General features: G+C 35.4%; 1 protein-coding gene across 1 annotated transcript in view; it reads left to right on the forward strand.

Moving 5' to 3' along the window:
• The window catches only part of LOC148006700 (uncharacterized), a 46,005-nt gene that overhangs the window by 1,571 nt on the left and 18,845 nt on the right, over positions 1-25,589 (forward strand). Inside the window, exons 2-16 of the mRNA XM_087640776.1 lie at positions 404-578; positions 3,447-3,596; positions 4,946-4,987; positions 5,607-5,688; positions 10,096-10,173; positions 11,769-11,832; positions 14,638-14,814; positions 16,929-17,107; positions 17,521-17,682; positions 18,642-18,751; positions 19,137-19,326; positions 20,725-20,983; positions 21,922-22,061; positions 23,296-23,454; positions 24,311-24,420. Coding sequence (XP_087496902.1) covers positions 439-578; positions 3,447-3,596; positions 4,946-4,987; positions 5,607-5,688; positions 10,096-10,173; positions 11,769-11,832; positions 14,638-14,814; positions 16,929-17,107; positions 17,521-17,682; positions 18,642-18,751; positions 19,137-19,326; positions 20,725-20,983; positions 21,922-22,061; positions 23,296-23,454; positions 24,311-24,420 — 2,042 coding nt within the window. The 5' untranslated portion in view covers positions 404-438. The remainder of the gene's footprint in view (positions 1-403; positions 579-3,446; positions 3,597-4,945; positions 4,988-5,606; positions 5,689-10,095; positions 10,174-11,768; positions 11,833-14,637; positions 14,815-16,928; positions 17,108-17,520; positions 17,683-18,641; positions 18,752-19,136; positions 19,327-20,724; positions 20,984-21,921; positions 22,062-23,295; positions 23,455-24,310; positions 24,421-25,589) is intronic.

Genomic DNA, 25,589 nt, shown 5'->3' on the forward strand with positions numbered 1-25,589 from the left:
CTACATCTACATTAGTACTCAAAACAATTTCAAATTTTTGGTTATACATTAGCAGTGTAGTAACTTAGTTGGATGATATTACCACAACGTTAGGATCCACATTAAAGTGTTGCAGCATTTACAGTTTGAGAACTATTTCTCTAGATCCTTCCATTTACAATTCTTCAAACTACCCCATGACTCTTCAGAAAAGATTCCCACTTCTGAAAAGATCCCAGTTCTTCAATATGTTCCCAATAGTTTTCTTCATACATGACATATTTTCTGTTACATTTTAAATCTGTCTATACCTCAACAGAATCATGCTTGGAAAATTGAGTCTGTATTTTAACACCATTTACCCTTTGAAATAGAGTATGAATACTGGTCTTATAACTTATCCACTGAATGCTTTCTCTGCTAGGTGGAGTTCTGTATGAGGAGCATTTTTTTTCCAACATGGAAATGATTGAGGAAGATGTGGGAGAAGAAAATCGAGCCGTAGTTTGCCAAGGGGCCGCGGTTCTCCGAAGAGGCTGGAAAAGAAATAAACGATATCTCACCCTCTTCACTGATGTTTTGGTTATATCCAGTAAACTGTAAGTATAAGCATCATGCATTCCTTACTATAAGAGGCCACACATGGGAAAGGATTTAATGTACAAAACTATTTAAACTAGCCATTATTTTTGAGATTATAATTACTTCACTGCTCTCTTTCCTTTTCCTCTTCCATGTCCTTCCATAGATCCCTCCTTCTTCTCTTTTAAAATCATGGCTTTGTGTTTTTTATTACTTGTTCTTACACATTATTTCATATGGAAGCTAACTTAAGAAACACATATATAATAGATGTGTATATACACATATAAATGTATAGTTTCTAAGTATTTAAATATAGCATGCTCAGTCAGTATAATACTGTGTGTATTTGTGTTTTCAGGAAGGTATATTTGGCATTAGATAAGCAACTATGTGATTTTCCTAGGGGTGGGGTGCTCTCTTACTCTCAAATTTCCTTAGTGGCCTTTACTTCTTTGAGTAGGGTTGATGCTTAGTTGACTAACCCTACATAATTGCAATTTTTTTGACACATTACTTGGGCACATTTAAAAAATGAATTAAGGTATTACTCTGTTGTTTGATTCTGGCAAAAGATTAGCAACAAGCTACCAAGGAGACTGTTATGCTAGCATGTGGCCACAGTTCTAGCATTTTTAAAACTAACTTATGAGGATTACAAGTCATTATGAGAGACTTGTGAAATATACAGGGACGCATTTCTCTAAATAAAATAATAAATCCATGATAAGCAGGAGCCTTCTTGCTTGGTGTTTACAAATACAGTATAGAAGCAAGACGGTTGTTCATAAGGGGCTACACATGTAAGTCTCCTGACCTCATAGCTTCCACATTAGCATGAAGAGACAGGAAGCAACTCCTATCCCTCCACTAAAATAGGAAACTGCTGGTACTAAGTCTTGCTTGGTTTTTCTGCAGACACTAGAGGAAAGTGAGGTGATTGAATGAAGCTGTGTACATGGTTATATTGCAATTTATGGCCATAGAGGGGTTTTCTGGGACCACATCATACATAGTCTCCACTGGTCATGACCATAGCCTTCTTATTATTCTAGAAGTTGTGATGTTGCTGCTGACATTATCACTTTAATATTTTAAGTGCTGTTCTCATAAGTACATAAAATTATCAGACATCAATGAAATCGTCTATAACATTTTGGGGGGTAGGGGTTGTAATTTTCTGAGAATCAGTGAATTAATTTCCAGAAGATCCATTTCACAGATTGTGAGAAAAATAAAAGATTCAGGTGAGAGTTCTTCTGTACATTATAAATACACCAACTGGGTACATTTTTCCTGCAACCCTGATCAATCATGTAAGCTCCTTCAAGGAAAATAATCAGTGACTTATTGAGGCAGGCTGAATATAAGAGAATTGACTGGCTGTCTATCAATCTGTCCATCTTTCTTGATTCTCTACACAGCTCCCTACATTCCACACTGGAAAATCTTCACACTTTATTTTAAAATATAGCTATCAACTTATCTGAAAAGTGAAAAAAAAACTGATTATTTGCCATATAAGTGGAGTTGCTGGAAGGAAGTCAACTTCATTTTGTGTTGTGAGAATAAAGGAAACAGCAATTGTTGGTTTCTTAAAGGCAGTTTATAGGGTCCCTTCTGTCGGGTTGCCATAGTAATTAAAACTATATTTAAATTCACATTCATATTATCTAAAGAAGGTTATCAAGCTTATAAGAAATGATTGTCATGATTTCCATTTTCAAAGAAGCTTATCTCTTAACAGACCATGGAATGAGAAGTTTTAGGTTCAAGGATTTCTTGGAAATTTTGATTTTTATATAGGTATATATATATATATATATACATTTAGATGTTTTCAATGGTGAATGTAAATAATAGATATAACTGTCTCATATTACTGAGACTTGTGTGTATGTATATCTTGAAGTTACATGTTACATGTTACATGATAGCGTGTATTTTGACTATAGCATGTAACATCAGAATACATGAGGAATCTTTTTTTGTAGTGCAATTAGTCTTCACATGTTTCCAATATTAAAGGATTATATACAGGATTCTTTGGAGCATGGCTTATTCTTGTGATATTCTGTCCTCAGAATTAGAGAGGGAGTCATTTATATCTTCAGTTGTGTAGCCACATATTAGAACACGAGTATTCGAAGGAAAGTTTAATACCTGGGTTTACACAGCAAACACACCAGATTATATTATGTCCATCATTAAAAAATTCCAAAAAAAATCCTTGAATGTGGGTTGGAGATCTGTCAGGAGATAGAAAGGAAAGGAAAATTGAGGAAAAAATCATGAAACACACTGTATTTTTATGGAGAATTCTCAAGAGCAAATTATCCATGAAAGGAATGAAAAAAGAAGAAAATTTATACCTCATAGATGATTGTTTGTTAAAAATACTTCTAAAAATACCAGTATGTTTAATAGGAATACATGCTTCTGATTAATTGGAAAAATTATTGGTAGAAAGAATCGTGTTTTTGGTTACTTGTGCGATATGTACTTTGTGGGTTTCCTAAAGGAGCAACTGGAAAGAGGTAAGTGATTCATTTAGTACAGGGAGATGCACAAGAGAACATGGATTTTGTAAGTCAAACAATAGTTTTGATTTTATTCTAGAAAACTTGTTACATGTAATTAATAAAAATAAAAGTCTTGAAATAATTTTCTTTGTGTATTATGAGAAAAAGCAAAGCAAAATGGTTGTTACTTAACTAAATCCAGGTAAGAAATATTGAAATAGGTCACTTTCTAAAAATGAAGCTCTGCCTGGATATAGAAATGGATGTGTCCTCCTCTGCTCTGGGGCTGGCAGAACTGGGTCTTACCACAATTCCAACTACCATGCAAATTAAACTAACGGAGATATTTGATTCTCTTTTTAGGAATAAGAAGAAGTTTAAAGTAAAGCATGTCATTCCATTGACTTACCTGTGGCTTGGTAATGAAGTGGACATATTCAGGACAGACAACAGCCCTGCTTCCAAGTCCATTTACCTGTATTGGCCTATGGGAAATGCTGTTGTCACCTTTTGGTAAGTACTAGATTTCGGACTGGTGATCACAAGAGGATTGTTTCAGAATTTCTGGGTCGAATTAATGGTGTGTAATTCACTTCCCAGTGAATGAGTACTCATTCTAAAATTCCCCAATTAAAAAACAACAATCAGGCTATGGCTATTGGTGACCATTGAAGAATGTCTCTCTAGTAACTTCTTTCACCAAAGATTTTCATCATCACAAAATGTTTGCAAAATGAAAATCAATTTTATTGTGTGTGTATATAGGAGGATATCTCAACTTTCCCACTTCTATGATGACCCTAGATTTTCTATCCTCTTCACCATATACATTTCTACATGTAGGTACGTGATTTCTGTTCTGATTTCTGATGTTCATCAAGACTCCACAAGAGCTGTGGGGCAGGACAAAAGTGCATTGTCTTCTAAGAAAAATGTTGACAGGACAAGGTGTTACTATATCCTAGACATTCTTCTCCCCAAAATGATCTGATTTTATCTGTGTTTTAAAAGTGCACACATATATAGTTTAGTATATTATATTAAAATGTGACATATACTTTCTACACACACATTTTCTTAAAATTTGTATTAAATTGAATGATGAAAAATTACTCATGCAATACACAAGTATTTAAATTTCCGTGTAGCAGATTATCACTGTTGTCTATAGTCAATTAAAAAGGACTAGTGTCATTAGACCATCAGAGTCAGGTATAATTTGCAGATTTAAGGGAAATTTCAAATTTGCATTCTTAATTTTCATGAGAAGATGTGCTCATGGCATATTTATATTATCTTGAGTGCAGTTGTGGAAATCAATGGGAGTGTGTAGCATATGCCTTCTGCTCTACACAAGCATACACTGAAATTCAAATTTCTTTTCTACATGAAAAGTTCATGCACACCCCAAATTTGAGCCCTTTTCATTCTTCTGCCCAAACTCATAGTGTCATCACACAGTTGACTCAGAGAGCATAAACAAACGTTTTATGAGAATTCTAAGCTCTATGGGTTTGCTCTTTACATGGAAAAGCATTTGTCATAGACTCTGACAAAAGAGAAGATCACCTTTGGTTGTTATCTGAATATTTTCTACTTCTCTGGTAAAAATTCTAAAGATGGTGATTTAATGCTTAGTGTTTCTCCCTTATAGAATACGATAAGTATTATATTTAGGAATGGTAAAGTGTCAAATGACAGCAATTCCACTCCAAAAAGATGGGTCGTGAAGAAGTGGAGTCATTTGGAGACTACCAAATACATCTATACCATAATTAATTGCCACAAACAACATATTTTTATACATAATAACTTTAGAAATCTTACCATTTATCACAACTCTAATTTTTTCAACTTTACAGTTCCATGGAAGAGACCATTTGGTGGTACTTCTTTCTACAAAGGTATTTTACTTATGTTCATATTTTAATTCCTTGGTGATATAGGAATGGCAGTATGTGTTTTTGTTTTGTTTAAAAAAAGTATATATATATATATATATATATATATATATATATATATGTATGTATATATTTCATAGTCTGTCTCGAAATCAGCTGTTAATTAGATGATGAACGGATAATGCTTCATATTCTCCTGTCCATTGCTTATTTTATTTAATTTTGGGCATGTTCGTCATGTATTATTTATTCTTTGTATTAGAGTAAACACTACTCTCAAGTCTTAACTTTAAGTTTCCCTAAGTAGATGTCACTCTAGTATGCATATTCAAACCATCGGCTGCTTCCTCATTTGAGGTAAAGCAGATTTCTACTATTCTGTTTGTTTCAGATACATCATTTTCAGGACTGGCTATATTATTTAGGTCAATGTACTATTATTACCTGACCATGTTGTTTCTGAAACATTTTTGAGAATTCACCAGTCAAATAATGAACTTTGCTGAACTTATTTTCTTGTATTGAAAGTTAAGATGATTCTGAAAACACCATTAATAGGGATTAGCTTGAAATAAGCTACTAATTAATTTTGCTGTACTATATGTTTTATTGCATTTGACAGATCCGTTCGTGATGCGAAGAAGCAGAACAAAACAGATCTATCCCTGCAGATATCCACTGAGGACATTGCATACTGTGACACTGTATGTGAATACATATGAAAACTAATATTCCAGGTTCATGATTAGGAGAGAGACAGTTTGTAAAGTAATGGACGATGGAGACATAAGAAGTGCATTGATGGGGAGAGTGGAAGTGACGAGGGAGGGACAGGTAGAGAATGTAGGCATTAGTGTGTGGATATTGTATCTGTATTCCATGCACACATAGGACTCTCATATGCGACATGTAGATAACAACATGAAACAAAACTGATTCATGTACTAGCCGTCTGAAAACAGGAAATAATTTTTGTTAAATCAGTGAAAATTGAATAAAGTAGTTTTAACAGCAAATCATTCCCATGAGGTATTATTACTACAATTAAACTGCCCCCTCCTGAGGCCTTATTGCTTATATATAGCCTTTTGTGTTTTTTCCACTATTCCTTATATATTTTAAAATATTTATGACTAGTAACCCAGTCTTGTTATGTAAGATTATCATAAAGATTTAGAGTTCCTCTCCTTACCGAATCGCTCAGTGATATTTTAGCTCCTAATCTTCATCCTGTGCTACTTCTCTATGTCCCTGACTGTGCACCCTCACACCTGCACTTGAATATCAGCTACAAAAGTGTGGCCTTTTATTCTCATATTCATTTGAATATCTAGTCAGGAGGGCATCTTTACACATAACTTCTGTTCACAAATTACCCTGATAAATTTAACAGTGGTGTGTGTGTGTGTGTGTGTGTGTGTGTGTGTGTGTGTGTGTGTGTGTGGTGTTTACGTGTGTCTGTGTTCATCTTTGTGTACAGTGTTTAGGATAAAACTCACAACTTCACACATACTATTCAGTAGTTCTATCACTGAGTTAAACTTAAGTGTCTTTTAAATAATTGTCTATTTTCTTAATGCTTAAATTATTGCCTACTTTCCAGTATTGTTTTAGTGCAGATCAAATATTTCACTATTATGCAGCAGGTAGAGCATTGAAGACATTTCCTACTGTAAAGCAGAAAAGACTGTGGCTTAGTGATCACCATCTCTGTCTTTCATAAATGCTAATGGGTATAAAATGGACCTAAAGCCAGTGTTCTAACACGTCACTGTGGATACTACACTACACTTACCAAGGTGAAAACAATGAAGCTGGTTTAGATCACCAAGCAATTTCTTCTTCTTACCAGGTCTACGTTATACAAAACAGTAATTAAATATAATATAAAATAAATTTCAATTCAGTGACATAAATCAGGGAACAAGCACTAACGTGGCTGACCATTTGTGTCCTCAGGACAGAGAAGAGCAGAACGACCCATAGGGAAATGTTCTCTTGCCTCTGCTGTTGACTTCAGCTGTGGCAAACCCTCAGCATAGGACATGAACAATATTCCTAATGTCTTTCAACACTCCTGTGACTTAGATACAATTCCTATGAAATGAACATTTTTACTAATTTTCTCCTATGACTCTATGCTTTAATATTTTATCCTACCATAATTACTGAAAACCTTTTGTGTAGTTCAGAATATTAGTAATATTTACTTTTAGCTTGCATTCCTGTTATGATATTTCCTTCTTGTCCTTCAAGAGACATTATCAAATCATCAAAACACTCTTCTACCTTTCTTCAATATCCTCCATTATTTTCTTTCTCCATGTTCTCTAGTGAGTATTTAGAAATACATAATACTTCATTTTTATATTATATGTATTATAAATATTAACATATATGCAAATTTCTTATTGGTTTTTTGATTTTCTGTTAATAGTTCAGCCTTTTCTTTTAATAGTTTGAAATTTTTTGAATTATCCATGTATTTCATTATACTTAAGATACACCTGTAAAGATCTTCTATGGATAAATTAGGAAAATGTTTTTACTATTTTCATGTTTGTATATTTCCTCCAAATTTTTCCTTTTATCTTACTCTTAATATTCAATGTACTTTCCCACACTGCTTATATTTTAAGGTATATCGATGTAGACAATTTTAAAATTATCTTTATTAGGTAATTTCATATAAGTATAGAAATGCCAAATCACCTGCACAGTATCATGATATCCTCCAATTTTTCCCCAATCGTGTTCTTATCTTCTCTTGAGTGCAATGATTATCAATGTATAAAATATTTTCTTTAGGGCTTAGTATTGTTTAGAAAAGAACTGCATTGTCCTCCTGAGTCAATGCATATGCCAAGACTGGGGGACAGTATTTTACTACATGCCTACATGACTTTAAGTAATGTGTTTTGAATTTCATACCTTGTTAATAATAGTATCACCAAATTCTTGAACATTTATTCTATTAATATGCAATTTCAATGTTTACAGTTATTATTTCTAACTGAATGTATAGTCAAATTTATTAAATTAGCTATATTTTTATTTATTTTTGAACAATTAAAACATTTTATTCCTCAGAGAAGAAACATTTGAACTATTGTAATGATATAAGAATGATATAAGAATGCCTCACATTTTTGTGGTTCATCATGAGTCAAGAATTATTTAAACATGTATTATAAAACTTCCCATTGTATTTTCATATGCACGCTTTTAAAATGTTAATTTTAAAAATATTATATTGAAAAGTTTCTTTGTCTTGAAGTCTGTTTTGTAAACAAAATCACCGTCAGGAAGAAATGTACACATCTTTTCAATCATTATTAAACATTGATATGTTTTTAATGGTCTGAAAACAAAATTTTTTACCATAATGTGAATTAAAGTCCTATACAAATAGTTACCCTATGGCATGTGTGGAATTCTTTATAATAAAACTTTTTATCTTATAATTACATGGATATTTCAGATATTCAACAGAAAAACAGAAGCTTTACTTTTCCTTAATGTGCTATGCTCACATTGTGTGTTTCTGTGTGTGGGTGTTTGTGTCTAACTGTATTTGCGTCTAACTGTGTGAATGTGTGTATATGTGTCTATGTTCCTGTGTGTATATGGTTTGAATGGATGCACATATTTCATTGAACCATGTTGCTGTAAGAAGGAAACTTACATGTGTTTATTATCTTCTATTATGTATGATTTCTGATCCCTGATCTACATTTTCATCCATAGATGATTAATTTTACATTATGAACAAAACCTTAAATTGGTTAATTTCATGTTACATTACAACTACAAGATCCGAGCTGTTTTTTTTCATATTCAAATATGCTTTTGCATAATTGTTACCCTCTGTTTAACTACATGCAAAATGAGTTAGGGTAAGGTGTCCTTTTCATAAAATTCTACTAAGCTGACCTGTAACATTAGGGTCTTCGATGAGTCTTCAGAACCACACAAACAAACACATAAACAAACTATCACACACACACACACAAACACACACACACACACACACACACAAGCACATGCACATGCAGAGGCTCACACACACTTACACAAACTCTCCTCATTTTCAAAGTAAGAGTTTATACCAAGCAGTTGATTAATAAGGAATAATAAAAAAATAACATATAAAATCTCTGGGAAAGAGATGGCTTGTGAAGTGATTTCCTTCGGTCTCTGTTCAAGGTTATGGTTAGGGATAGGGAGAGAGACCTGTGCTGTGTTTCTTATTGAAGGGACTCTTTCCTAGAAACTTAAAATCCTTATCACAGATATCTGACAATATAGAAACTAACTTCATAAAAATATACTTATCTACTCACTGTCTGGTTATGTATAGATTTCCAGTACATCAGTGTTGTTTTCTCAGACTACTACACTTTGATTTCATGCTATTTCCTTCTTGCTGTCATCCTAGGTTTTTGGAGCAGATTCTAAATATGAGAGGCAGTAGAGAGCTAATAGTCCAGGACCCTTCCTTATACATGGGTGTGTTAAGAAATGGAGTCTTCTCTGTAAAATATATATTTTGGATATCTAGGTCTAACATCCTAAAAGATTTCAACAAGAGTGTACAGATATAGAGTATCTGTATACCATTTTACTATTTACAACCCTGATATGAGAAGAGTGCTCACTAATTTGATTTGTTATAAAAATAATTGTGCTGCTTCTCATCCTCATTTCCCTAGAGCTGTGCACATGCAGCACATGGAAGTAGGGTCTAATGCTGGAAGTCCAATTGGGAGGTAGCAAATGTCTCTTCTCTCCTTTTAAGAGCCCTCCATGACTACCTTATGCCATAATTAAAGAAAAATCGGGATGCTTAGCACTAACACGCATGGCATCTCAGTCACCCTTTATCTTACACAACCTGTGACAGTCATGTTTGATTTCTCAGTACCCAAGATTTCAATTTTCAGATAAATATGTTATCCTCAGTGTCTTCCAGACTTATGGGAAGAAAATAAGTTACATGTTAGATGAGTCGTTACAGAGTATAAGTTATCAACAAAGATTAGATCATAGTAAATTTGTACATGAGCTTCCACATTGTTTTAAAGCATTTTTTCTCTCTGCACATTCTATAGCCTCTATATGTAACAGCAACAAACTTCGATACAGTCAATGACATAATCAGCAAGTTACTGCCAATGATGAGAAAACATGTAAGTTACTTTCAGTCTACTTTGAGTTAAAATGGAATTTTGCTTTTGAGATTCACATATGTGGAAATGTGTATATACAGCAGAAATAAGATCACTATACATTGATATATCATATTTGACAAATGCTACCTTTTTAACCTGAAGTTATCGAAGACATAATAATAGTCCTTTGAGTGACATTTTTTCTTGAATTCCTGTCTAGTTTTATGTGATTTAATGAACTAATAGCCTAATGATTTGGGCTATATGTTTAGATTCACTAGATAATAAAATTTAAAATAAATTGTGATTAACTTGTCATATGCTCACACATAATTTAACGGATACCAATGTTACTGGGAAGAGTTTTCTTTCGTCTTTGCTTCTCTTTTTCTTTCTTTTTTTTAAATTAGACTATACTCTCTCATCTTGCCCATTTCTTCTTGTTTTTATCTCTCTGTATGGAGGTGTAAGCGTACATGTTCTGGTGTGTTTATTTTTAACTTTGAATAAGTCTTTAATGAATGCATCTGTTTTTCTATATTCTTTTTGCATCCATATGTGTATATATCTTTGTTTTTCTATTTTAGAATGTGCATGAGTATCTCTGTTTAACTGTGTATGTATGAGTGTTGTGATGGGTTTGTGTGTACGTGTCTATCACTTTCTGTGAGTTTGTAAAATGAGAATCTCCATGATGCTCTGTCTCTGTCTCTATGCTCCACTCCCTCTCCCTTCCTTCCACTCTGTCTCACACTTTTTCTCTTTCTGTTTCATTATCACCTCTCTGTGTATGTTGGGGCATGGATGGGTATTTGGTGGTGTGTCTGCTGGTATGTTTTTTGTCTCCAGTATAATACTTACAATCTATATGGGGCAATGTCATTGGTTTTAAATAGGAGTCTAAAAGAAAATAAAATTAACAATTCTGGTTAGAGCCACTCCTGGGTGGTGCTCAATAATTTAACAGAAAGTTCTATTCCGATGATGGTTTCAAATGGATCCATAACACTTTTGCAGTGAATACGTTCCAGACCTTCTTTCCAGCATTGCATCTATTTTCCAGAATAGACCTATGTCCTTCATCTCCACAGACAGGACATCTCACATTGAAAGCCAAAAGCAGTTTTCCCTTCTAGGTACCCTCAAAGACTCTCTGTTTTTGAGTATTTTGTTCACTGTTATCTAATTTATCATATCTTTCAAATGTTCCGTTGCTAAAGTCATCATAGTCACTGTGAATATATGCATCTGTGAGCACTAGGTTGTGTGCTCATGTTAAGTTGAAGTTAAATATTCCTTGCTCAGTATGCCCAGATGTGAGAAATTACATAATGATATTTGTCTTGGTTAGTGCTAATAGCTGAATGCAACTTCTTATTTTATAGTGGATCAGTAGATCAAGGCTCCATCCAGGAGGAAAGGCAAGTACCCAAAGGTTTTCTCCTGAAATCAATCCTGTTTGCTCAAACCTGTGTTCAGAAGATATATCATTAATACTGGTCTAAATAATTTCCCTGCTACAGAGCTAGATATGAAAAGTAAAGGAAATTGCTAGACTCTTCAAGTTTCCCATGTCAGCTTATTTGTGATGGTTGCTTCTTCTTGCCTTCCAGAGCATTGAAGATTATCAACTGTGGTTCTGTTCTCGCCCTGGGGAAGCTCCAAGAGTACTCCAAGGTAATAACAGGGTAATCTAAAGAGGGACTAGCTGAGTTTGGTGAATTCTCAATGTGTCCATGCTTTGTCTTATACTTAAACACTAAAACAAAATGACTTAAACAAAATGTCATTCATTTAAATCATTATTAATAACTAATATGACCTTCAGACAAAAGATAACATCTTATAAGCAACAGTCTGACAATGACAGGAATTTTTCTGTGCTTTTCTTTTTGTAAAACTGAATTTTCCTTCAAAGGCCAACAAAACAAAACTTTAGGCATCTTCTTTCTGGAGAAAACAATTAAAAAAATCATTTGGTGATCATTACAGAATATCCTCCTACCTAGAGAGATATCTCAAGGATTTCCATAACTCACATGGTAGCTCACAACTGTCTATAACTCAAGTTTCATGGGATCTAATTCTCACATCTGACCTGCACACACACCAAGTGCAACATAGTAAACAGGTATTTATGTGAGCAAAAGACTTACACACAGAAACAAGTTTACATCTGAAATGTTATATCTTCAATTTTTTTCTATTTATTCCAAATTATATAGATTGTTTTGTAATGAATAGTATAAATGTAGCCATTTCTCTGAATCCATGTAAAGTATTCAGTTGACATCTCATAGGACAAGTAATTCTGTAACTGAATGTGAGATCATATTCTGATTTCTGGAGACAACCTGACTTAAACTCAGCTACTCCATTTATTGCCTTCTTTTATTTCAATACAAGATTATTGCCAAATAAATAATGTTAATAGAATTATCAGAAATGATTGAATAAGAATTAAAAAACTGAGATCACCAAGTGTGCATGCAAACCTAGTCTTTTCAAAATCCTGAAAATGTGAAGTTCTAACTCGTAAAGAAGATGTTCCTTCAAGTGACATAAATTTTGGCAGATTTAAGAGCACAACCATTCTGGAAATCAGTCTGGAGTTTATTCAGAAAATTGGACATTGAACTACCTGAGGACCCAGCTATACCTCTCTTGGGCACATACCCAAAAGATGCCCCAACATACAACAAAGACACATGCTCCACTATGTTCATAGCAGCCTTATTTATAATTGCCAGAAACTGGAAACAACGCAGATGCCCTTCCACAGAGGAATACTACTCAGCTATCTAAAACAATGACTTTATGAAATTCATAGGCAAATGGAGGGAACTGGAAAATATCATCCTGAGTGAGGTAACCCAATCACACAAAAACACACATGGTATGCACTCACTGATAAGTGGTTATTAGCCCAAATGCTTGAATTGCCCTAAATGCACAGAACACATGAAACTCAGGACGAATGTTCAAAATGTGAATGCTTCACTCCAACTTTGAAAGGGGAACAAAAATACCCTTGGCAGGGAATAGTGAGGCAAAGTTTAGAACAGAGGAGGAAGGAACACCCATTCAGAGCCTGCCCCACATGTATCCCATACATATACAGCCACCCAATTAGACAAAACAGATGAAGCAAAGAAGTGCAGACCGACAGGAACCGGGTGTAGATCTCTCCTGTGAGACACAGCCAAAGTACAGCAAATACATAGGCAAATGTCAGCAGCAAGCCAGTGAACTGAGAACGGGACCCCCGTTGAAGGAATTAGAGAAAGGACTAGAAGAGCATGAAAGGGCTTGAGACCCCATATGAACAACAAGGCCAAGCAACCAGAGCTTCCAAGGACTAAGCCACTACCCAAAGACTATACATGGACTGACTCTGTGCTCCAACCTCATAGGTAGCAATGAATAGCCTAGTAAGAGCACCAGTGGCAGGGGAAACCCTTGGTCCTGCTAAGACTGAATCCACATTGAACGTGATTGTTGGGGGGAGGGCAGTAATGGTGGGAGGATGGGGAGGGGAACACTCATATAAAAGGGGAAGGGAAGGGGTTAGTGGGATGTTGGCCCAGAAAAAAGTAAAGGGAATAGCAATCGATATGTAAATAAGAAATACTCAAGTTAATAAAGAAAAAAAAGAAAAAAGGAAAAAATAAAAAGAGCATACTCTCTCATTCAGGCCAGATTTTTATGTTTTGTCAAGTATAATCATTGTACTAAATCCTAATGCTTTTTTTTTATTTTCCGCAATTTCTGTTTTATCTCTCTTCTCATTTATGATTTTGGAAATCTGCATATGATTTCTGAGACTTTTAGTCACTTTAAGTTAATGTGTCTTGTGATTTTCTCAAAGAACCAAATCTTGGTTTTATGGAATCTGTTTCTAATTGATTTCAGACCTGATATTATTTCCGGCTGTCCTCTTCTCTTTTGTTGGTTCTCTCCTTTTTGATCTAGGCTTTTCATTGTGCTTTTAAGTAGCTAGTATAGGATATAAGAATTATCTTTGTGAAGAAAATTAGTGCTCATATGTATTTTATGTACACAGTGTGAAATCTTTAAATTGCTTAATATTAAGCTTGACAAGTGAAGTAGGATTCAAATGATGTAAAAAGTTTGTTGATATTAGTACTCCAACAGGTATGTCTTCAAACTTTTAGAGCAGAATAGAACAAAAGTCCCTCTAATACATTGCACTGCTAGGTCTATATTCTGTAAAGAAAGTGGCACACTGAAATTTTTCTCGTCATTGATTTTAGAGTTCTCAGCTTACTTAATTATAGTGTCTCTGTAAGGGTTCTAGGGTTCTAGTGTGCACAGTCTACATTATCCAGAAGAAGAAGGAAGAGGACTAGGAGTAAGAGGAGAAATATGAAGAGGAGAAATACAGCAAAGCATTCGAAATTGTATCAGAAAGTTTGCCAATATTCACTTGCATTGGTTATAATTCATGTTTTTTTCTCATAGGAAATGAGTATCCACATGACATTATAATGATAAATATTCAAAAGAACTTCACTTCACGGGACTTAAGAAACTTTACTGCTTTCCCTTCCCTACCTGGGCTGATCATGAAATATCTAAACGCTGATGCACAGGGGCAATTCATCTTAAGGCCCAGAAACTCAGCCAGAAGCCAAAAAAGTGAGTCTGACATCTTATTTTGGGTGGCTTTTCTTAGTTCCCATTTTAAATTGTCATAAACATCACAGCATAATATCATTTCCTTTCCTGGGAGTGGGTCACTGTACTAATCAAAATAAAAACTAAAAAATATGTGCCAGGTCCATATGAACAGAACTCTAAATTCTGATGTGAAGACAAGGCTTGGTTATAGGGAGAATGTTTCATTTTTTTTCCAGGCACCATAAATTGGTATATCAAGCACTGTGTGTATACATTTTTTTCCTATGAGAATTGCAGGTCTAAGCCATGGATCCTGATATGTTGCCCATCAAGTGATTGTATGATATAGACCCAAATTACCTTATAAACTGCATTTTGACAAACTATTGCAATGAAAGCTACATAATAAAAGTAGACTTATGGGATTAAAGATATTCTGTTGCAGGGTTGAATAGAAATTAATTTAGGCTTTTAGCTAACTCTCTAATCTCACTTCAAATTCTATAAAAATACCCTTTATTCCTATATCTGGAGTCAAAATGATGCTAAAATTGATAGACTGGGCATTTTGAATTTTTTTAAAATACTTTTCAAAGGATAGAATTCTTTTATAATTTCTCCTCACTCTCTTTTCTTGGAAACCTCCCACTTTCACACTTGATTTCTTTTAAATTTTGTCCTTTTTTTCTTAATTATTCTATTTACCTTTGAAATATTCTTCCCTTCCTGGTCCACCCCTATGAAAACCAACCTCATACCTCTGTCCCTTTGCCTCTTAGAGGGTGCTACCCCACCAACCTTCCTATTCCCACCTCACCCATATATCCTCCCCTTTTCTGTGTCATCAAGCCGTCACAAGAGCCAGGACATCCCTTCCCCCTGAGGACAGACAAGACAAGATCTGCTACATATGCAGCAGGGGCCACAGACTGGCAATGTATTCCCTTGGGTTATTAGCTAAGAACCAGGGAGCTCTGAGGCCAAGAAAATTAATATTATTCTCCCTCTTATGGGGTTGTTCATTCCTTCCCCTAATTCGTCCAATGGGGAAACAGGGTTCAGTCTGATAGTTGCCTATAAGTATCTGCATCTGTCTCAGTCAGATGTTGAAAGATCCTCTCAGAGGACAGCCACGTCAGTTTCCTGCCTCCAAGCATATCTTTTCATCAGCAAGATTATCATGGTTTACTGTCTATACATAGGATGGACCAGAAGTTTAGGGAAGTTCAAGAGGGCCTTTCCTTCAGTCTCTGCTCCCATTTCTGTCCCTGCATTTCTTTTAGACAGAAAAAATTCTGAGTCAAAAATTTTGAAAAGCGTTTTGGTATACATATATATATAAGTACACACACACACACACACACACTCACTCACACACACACACACTCACGCACACACACACACACTGATTGAGATATATTTGTCAGTCTATATAATATTATTTGTGATTTCTGCCCTCCTGATTTTGAATTAGATAGCCAGGAAGACAATATGTTCTACAGTAATGAAGGCTATTTTATACTGTGTTATATTACTCATTTGTTTTCTTTTAATTTATTTGTTTTAAGTAACATATTTAAAATTTTATTATGGATCAATATTCTAACAGAAAACTCAGAAAGGATAAAGAAACTAGAATTTCAGCTGTATTCTTACACTAAAATATATAGTCATACATATTTTCTCATGGGGGGGACATACTGCTGCTAAAATAAACTTAACAATGGTTCATGAAAATGCTGAACAAAAAACGAAGGATAAAAAGACATTAGAAAACAGAAAATTTTTAAATGTGAATAAAGGCAAGGCATCAACGAAAATGGATGTGACTACTGAAGCAATACTCTATACATATTTCAGGGAGCTTGTTCAACCAAGGTTTCTAGTATTTCATGATGCACTGTGGAGTGAGACAGCATCATCTTGTGGGAATTCCACCTAGAGAACTTTAGACCATGTCTTAGAGACATCACTAAGATTAATAACAGTGTAGGTTATACAGGAAGAAGGCTGCATAAACACAACAGAATTATTAACCTATTAAAATAGGGACATTTTGTCATTGAAATTAGTTTTGTAAAAGATTTGTATAAATTATACTATCCCATGTGACGATCTCAACTCCTGATCAGATATGAAGGAAAAGACTCTTAAGAAACAAAGAACTTCTACATCATCGTGGTGGCACAGCATCTGTGTGCCTCACCCAGACCAAATATGCACCACCCAAAAACTTAACAATGGAGGAAAACTGTTTGGAAGAGAACTCGGTTCCATTTGTCAGGATGGCAACCTGCCGTCGGCAATTCTGGTATGTCTCATATGGTTCTTCTCTGGCTCTCTTAAGACAAAAATCTTGCTTCTAAAATACCTGACCCCTTCACTTCTATGACCATGTGGAGTAAAAATTGTGTCCCAAAACATTGGTTTTAAAATAGGAAGATCAGAGAGGGTTATTCAGGAATGATCTATTGGAAATGTTGGATTCAATCCCTTAACAATTTTGTAAAATGTGATGAAAAGCAATGTTGCCTGAACTTTAAGGATTACCATTAGGGTTGGATGTTTACAACAAAAGATTGAGGCACCAAACCAGCTGAGGTCCTATGTGTCCATGCAAGTACTTGAACTGCACCTGTGCATACCATTTGTCTGGTTCTCACGGAGCCAATAATGCTCTGTGCTGCACAAAGTCTGACAGATATTTCCGTATCTACTTCTCAGGACATGCTGTCCCTACTAAAAAGGGAAGGGCCCACAACGGAGGGTGTCTTTCTAGTACGTCCGAGTATAACATTGTGCCAAACAATAAAAGACAAATTGGATTCAGAAGAAGAGGTGGACATGAACAAGCAATCAGTGCACATAGTTTCGTGGATCTTTAAGGTAGGGAAAGTCCCTCCATCATCCACCCTCAGGAATCCTGAGTCTATGGAATTAGTGCTCTTCTCTTTGTATTCACTTGAGTGACAATAGATAGACAGGAGAGAAATATGGTAAGCTCAAAGTCTCCTGTGTTAATGTTAAAAATATGGATGATGTTTGTTCAGAAATTATTTAAGCTATGCTACTTTTTGGTTATCAAATGTGAGCCCTCCCCTCATTTCTAGTAGACCCAATCTCAAAGCAAATGTCCTTATCCTCTGGTAAACAATCTTTGTGACTCTCTTAACCAATGCACAGAGCCCCAGTTCAGGACTTAGTATGTATGTTTATAAACTGTGGCTCAGAGCCACAGGATATTTTGTTCATTGTGCCTTAAACAGCTGTAGTTTTTGGTCACAGTCTCCAACCATTGCAAAGACAACTTTTTTGATGGACAAGGGCTGTATTATGTGTGAATATTCGTTAAAAATTTAAATAGAGTTAGGAGTCACACTTTTGTAATGAAATATGGACAGGGCATTCTGTAAGAACCCTGGGCACATGTTATTCCATGCTTCCAGTACCAGACCTGGCTTTCTGCTCCTCAGAAATCAGATAATAGTTTCTATGGTTGCTTTTGTTGTGGTTACCATAATTGTATGTTTCTCTCATTTGAAATAGTTTTCAAGCTGAAATATTGGTTGCCTATTTATGCTGGCTTGCTCAGCTGTCCACTAGAGGAATGTTGAGCTAAGGAAAGTTGTTTCTATAGTCCAAGTAAATCTGAAAATATACTCTTGGGTTTCTAGTTTGAATAGATGAAACTCACTGAACCAATATATCGTGGAACGTTCTAAGTACGGGAAATTAGCAGAGCTGTGAAGGAAGTTAGAATTAATGTGAAATTTACAGTAAAATGCATTTTGAATAATTTCCATGATTAATTTTTTTCCATGAAATAATTTTCCTCTCTTTTTAAGGACTTCCTAAAAAACATCGAAGGAAGTCTGATGACCTCAAAACTGTATGATGAGTGGATTGCTGTAACGAAAAAAGTTGATGAGGAAGAGAAATTAGCTGCAGTGCAGAGGTAATTGTTGGCAAACTCTGTGAACAACATCAACAAAATAGAAGTAATATTTGCTTACACATTAGAGATAATAGACACAGAAATATTTACTAAACACATTGAGAGACAGGAAAATGTTTCAATTGTTCACAAACACAAAAGACACATTCAAAAGAGAAGTGTGTGTTACCGAGGGAATTACAGTAGCCCAGGCTTATTATCTTATCTTCACATTCTAATTAGAATTTTTTTTTCTGATTTGGATAAATATTTCAAGGTATAATTGAGTAAAAATTCTTTCATCTTATTTTCAGAGCATCAAGCAATCGACTCTATTACTCTGTTCCCTTCATTCATATTTAGAAATTGAGTGTACTTGTTTAAAAATAACTCTCTCTATGTTCAGTCTTTTAGATAAACTGCCACCTGCAAATGCTGCGCTTCTGAGGCAATTTTTTCAAATATTATATGAAATTAAAAGTAATTCTCCTGTTACTGAAATGTCTTCTTACCATCTATCTGTTGGGATAGCCCCATGCCTCTTATTCATGCACAGCTCCTGGAATAATGGAAGGACAAAAGACATTGGCAAAAAGGTAATGCCTAGCTTTGGTAAGCCTTTACAATAAAAAAGGGAAAACACTATTATCCTGAGCATCTGGGTTATTTTGTTGTGGTGGTTGATTGTTTTGATTTTGGTATTGTTTCATTTTGTAAAGTAAGTACTGCTTTGAGGGGAGTTCTTCTGCAGGGAAGGAATCATTGGTGAATTTTACCTAAAACACAAATGGGTATTTGAGCTCAGTGACTCAGTCTTTAGTGGTCATTTAGAATATCCTACAATCACCCAGTGAAATAAAATGCTGTGAAATGATACAAAAAGTAAGAGTTCTGGATATTGGGTCAGCAAAACAGACTTAATTCTGATAGAATCAGTGTAGAATGTGTGACATTCTACTAGCGTTCAAGGTGGTTTCCCCAACAAAACAGAGACAATTCAATTTGGATTGCTTTAATCAGATATGGTCATTATGACTCCTGATTAATGTGATTAAATATACCCTTGGGCTCTGGATGCTGGTTATGATTGGTTTAGAGAAGTGATTACTGTTCTCTGTTAGCCACCTTCCCAATACTATAATGAAATATCAAAATGTATATAATATAGTGATCGAATGGTTATATTGATTCCTAAGCATTTGAGTTTCTGATTCATTATTAATTAACCAATTGTCCTTGGACCTCTAAGGATCATGTTGTAAAGAGCCCAACTAAGAAACAATAATATTCCTCATATTGTGTAGAATCAAAGATCAGGAGTAAAAGTTAGGGTCCCTAAGTACCTGCAATTGAAGATCCATAATTATCCCATTTCCTCCAAGAAGAACTTATTTGAAATACCTCCCAATATAATGAACCATAAGATCAAGAAGTTACCATTACTTCTCCACTAAGTCATCGCTGTTTCAAGATTAAGTAATTAAGGATATATGAAGAAACGACACTTACAGCGAGATATTGATGCAGCTGTTACCATTGCACTGTACTGAGACATGGGAATGTAACTGCTCAGACGGGTTTGACTGTCTCTGGCTTTTTAGGCAGCCCATGGGAACTTTCAGTAAGATGGGGCCCGCATTTCCCTCCATAGTTCTGCCTTTCTAGGAGCATTCTTACAATCATGCTCACACGTGGATGTATCAAATGGAACCAAAGCTATTTCAGTGGACAGTATGTATCACATACTGGCCATCACAATATAGAACCTGGAAATCATCCTCTTATATAACATTGCACTGTGATGACCACACTTGTACATTTGATCTCACAATCTTTTAAATTTATGACAAAGCCAGCCCCTATACTTTCTAACAGCTAACTTTATCTCAGAATTTTGGACTGCACATTTTTTTCCTCCAAGATTAATAGGGAAAATGTGATTTGCAGCCAGGAAACTAACAGAGACACTCTGTATTCGCCCTCTTTTAACACAGATTTCTCTGGTAACATTTATGATCGAAAACTGTCCAAAAATTTTTGGAGAGGATGTGGTTGCAGTGTCGCATGAAACTTCCCTATCTCATCCTCCTGGAGCAAAGTCCTCATGTTCCCAGAACACTGCAGCAAATATCAGAAACGTGAAGAAAACCGAACGTGGACTGAGCAGATGCCCCGCTGGGAGGACATGCACTCCTGGGGACTATGCACGGCCAGGAAGTCCAGCTGCCCCTCTTCCCTGTGAAAGCCCTCTAGGTGTGTACACTTGTTCTACTACCATAACTTACAGTTAGAATCATTGAGCGCTGAAATGTGATTTGTAACAAACAGCAACGTAGGATTTACTGGAGCATGTGAAGGAACATTTCACCTATGCATTCTAGGAATTATCCTACTGTTAGAATTTGCCTCCTAATTTAAGTATGTCTTTCCACTGGCCCTTAGTTTATGTTAGAGGTTGATCCCTGAAATGAGATTAAGTAATTAAGGATATGTAAAGAAATGATACTTGCAGTGATATATTGAGTCTTAACATAGATTCCTAAAGAAAATAGAAACTCAACAGCAAATTGGGTTTTCTCTATGGAACAGCTCTGGCTGTCATGGAAGATGCTTTGTGTACCAGAATGACCTCAAATTTACAGAGATCCTCTTGGCTCTGCTTCCTGAGGTCGGGGAATATAGGCATGTGCCACTATGCTAGTCTCTTATGAAAATCTGAAACTACAGCGTAATATACTCTTATGGTTGACATAGACACTATGATCTGAGATTTGAGCTCACAGATCAGTGGAGAAAGTCAAGTGCTGTAACACAACTGTACTTAGGCAAATTGTGTTGGGAAGTACAGATACTGGTATTAAGTTACAGTTGTCAATGGCAGTCAGAGAGTTACACAAATGATGAAAATATAGATTGGTACTATATGACTGTTTGATTCTAATATTTGTTTGCATAGCTTTCAAGGCAAACACAAGAAATTGATGTTTATCCCATAAGTATGGGACATATACAACTACATATCCAGTGCCTAACAAGCAAGATCATTATAAATGTTTTAATATTAATTAGTTATTTTCTCTGTGTTTGTGGTATCGCATAAGGCATGCAGGCGATACAATGAAAAGGGTATGCCAGGACTACATGAGGGCTTAATCATTTCAGTTAAAACAATGAAATCCCTTCTTTCTTAGGTTCAGAGAAAAATGGAGGCAATGTATATACCAACCAAGCAGCACCTTTTCTTATTCTACCACAAGCAACAAAGAAATGTTTGTTTGGCAAATCTCTTGAGAGTATTTTTGAAGGCAAAAAGCTGCCTACTCCAATATTTGTGAGTATCATTTTGCCCAGCACCTTTGTTCTCAGTAAGTTATTCAAACAAACTGATGAATGTTTAGATAGCTTATCCTTGAGGGTAAGATCATTTTCAAATAAAATAAATTCCCCTAACTTTGAATCATGTAATGGAAAGAAATTTAAAAAAAGAAAAGAAATAGTATTTCCATGTTTTCCAGTGATTGCAACCAAGATCCAACCCCACGAGCTTGTGGAAAGAAATGGGCCTATGAAAGTGCCCCACTGACTACCCACCTGTAAAGTCTTCCAGCGATTTTATGACTCCATGTTACTCTAGGTCATTCCCTTAATATCATTGCTATGAGATTACTCAGTCTTTTATAATTAAAATTATCTCTAGACTTTTACTTTGCATTATCAATGGATTAGTTTTTGCTATATATTAGCATTTTTATCCTAGTAGAGTATATTTAAATGCCTCCTAACATGCCTTAATCTATTTTAAACTAGTTACTAAACTTCTTTGGAAATAAATATTTACTGTCCATCATCTATTATAGCACTATAGCTATGCTAGAAATTTATGCTGTGTGTGAACAAATCTATCGTGTCAGATACATGAGCATTCCTGCCCAATTGTTTGGTAATTTAAAGCAGAATATTCTGAATACCATGCTTTTTATCATGTAATCTATTGAAAACATGGGGTAAATTTATGTATGGTAGTCATTTTACAGAGTAAATTATGGAATAAAGAATGACATATGCTTTAGTTCTTAAATGTGACAGCATCTTTAGACATAGATAAAAATAAGAGGTCACAGAAAAAGAAAATACAAATTGTAGATGTATATTGAAAAATCTTTCTTAAAAACACAAAGGTACAATTCATAATAGAGGCCAGGACAGAAAGGAAATGAAGGTGATTTGTTCTCTGAAAGGGAAATATTCCAAGAGTTACTTAGAATGGCATGCTTGAGAAAGATATACATAGAAGGAAACAAAAAGTATTGGAGGAACATTCACCAAAATGCTTTGGGGAACAGAAGTCCAAACAAAACCGTAATATTTCATCTTGTGGAAAAAATGGATTAGGGAAGAAAATGTATACATTAGCTCAAACAAAAAAACTTCAATGACTTGTTCATTGCTCTCATTTATAGCTCTGCATCCAAAACTGTCTTTGCTCAGGTTTACAATAAATGACATATCTGTTCTTCAGAAGTGTGGACCTCTAATAATAACAATCTTATCCTTATCCCACACAGGATATGTTTTCCATAATTGCAGAGAAAGGACAAGATTCTGATCATATATTTAATACGGTATCTGAAATTTCACACTGGTCCCTGAGGGACAGGATTGAAAATGAAGAACACATGACCTGGCATGAAGAAGACGTGCTAGTTATAGCGTCTGTATTAAAGGTAAGGAAGGTTTTTATATCACCAACATTAAGCATCCCTTTAGAGATGCATATGTGCTTTCTGTCCTTGAGATTACGAGATGACTGTTTCCACAAATCAATGGACACATGACACATGACTTCTGTCGCTTTGGCTAAGGAGTTCCTATGTCCTTCAGGGCATGGAATCCTTCCCCCATTATTCCATGGAAGTCATTGATTGATCCATAAGATCCAATGACTGGCTATGGCTCCTCATATCTTATTTCAGTCAGATGCTGGGTGGAGCCTTTCAGAGAGCACTTTTGCTAGTTCCCTGTTTGGATGTTCCACATAGGAGCTGGCTGTTTTCAAGGCAGAGGTCTTTGGGCTTGGAAGTAGAGTATCGAACTCTGGTTGCAAGTAGTGGTGTGGACTAGAAGCCAGGAGAGGCAATTTGAAAGGACAGTAGTTTTGTTTCATTGCTATAACAACTAGGACTCTGCTTCTTTGATTCTAGTTGTAGGTAAGAAAACACAAGATTGTGCATATAGGTTCCACTTTGAGCTAAGATTCTGGGGAGATGACAATTTGGGAAACTTTTACGGAAGTATGCCCTCAACCAGTGATTCTCAGCCTTTCTAATCCAGAAACACTAATATATTTCCTCATGGTTTTGTGACTCTTAACCATTATTTCATAATGCTTCATTCATAATTAAAGTTTTGCTAATGATGCGAATTGTAAAGAAAATGGAGAGACTATCTTCTATAGAAGATACATGATATGTGGCCCCCAAATGATTATGACACCCAAGTTGAAAATCACTGGTCAAAACTGCTAATTTTAAACAAAATTACATCGAACATTACTTTTTTGCTTTATTTTCATTAAAAAAGGACTTCATTAGTAACATTAAAGGAAGCTTACTTACTTCTGATTTATATGAAAATTGGCTTACCATCATGGATGAAGGAACTCTGGTTGGACGAATTGCTGCCATCCAAAGGTAATGATAGAGTAAGCTCATGGGGAACTGCACCAATATAGAAGCAGTGTTTTTGTAAGGTACATAGGCTTGTGTTTACAGGATTCTAAGCTGGAATATTCTCCCATGCCAAGAGGTTTCATTAGCTCAGACATATATTGTCACTTTTTAAACATGTTAATTTCTCAAGCTAGTATGTTGAATCATATCAGTAATCTCACCTGAGAGTCTCCTCCTTTATTACCATCATGGTTAAAAAGTAAGCCTATGTAAGAAATTGTATGCAGGTCAGCCTAGAGTATTGGTTTACTTCCTGTGTGAGACAAATTAAAAGAAGTATGTGTTTATAATACCTGTATGTCATGTGACCCATACATACACAGCCACCCAATTAGACAAGATGGATGAAGCATAGAAGTGCAGGCCAACAGGAATCCGATATAGATCTCTCCTGAGAGATACAGCCAGAATACAGCAAATACATAGGTGAATGCCAGCAGCAAACCAATGAACTGAGAACAGGACCCCGTTGAAGGAATCAGAGAAAGAACTGGAAGAGCTTGAAGGGGCACGAGACCCCTTATGAACAAAAATGCCAACCAACTAGAGCTTCCAGGGACTAAGCCACTACCCAAAGACTGTACATTGAATGACCCTGGGCTCTGACCTCATAGGTAGCAATGAGTAGCCTAGTAAGAGCACCATTGAAAGGGGAAGCCTTGGACCTGCTAAGGCTGAACCCCCAGTGAACGTGACTGTTGGGGGGAGGGTTGTAATGGGAGGAGAATGGGTAGGGGGACACCCATAAAGAAGGGGAAGGGGAGGGATTAGGGGGATGTTGGCCGGGAAACCGGGAAAGGGAATAACACTCGAAATGTAAATAAGAAATGCTCAAGTTAATAAAAAAAAAAAAAGAAGGGGATGGGGAGGGGTTAGGGGCATGTTGGCCTGGAAACCAGGAAAGGGAATAACAATCCAAATGTAAATAAGAAATACTCAAGTTAATAAAGAAAAAAATACCTGTGGATTCTTTGCATCCTAAAATTACTACCATGTTTTTGTTATTATTTCACATTTTAAATATGTCATTGATTGGAACATGAACCTATTACTGAATTCTTCTTCCTCAACAATAGCTAACTAGTGAAGTCTGAGTCACATATAATTTTGACTTCTCTGAAACATTTTCC

Source organism: Rattus norvegicus, chromosome 2 (assembly GCF_021556685.1).
Source record: "Rattus norvegicus strain SHRSP/BbbUtx chromosome 2, alternate assembly SHRSP_T2T, whole genome shotgun sequence".
NCBI classification, from domain to species: Eukaryota; Metazoa; Chordata; class Mammalia; order Rodentia; family Muridae; genus Rattus; species Rattus norvegicus.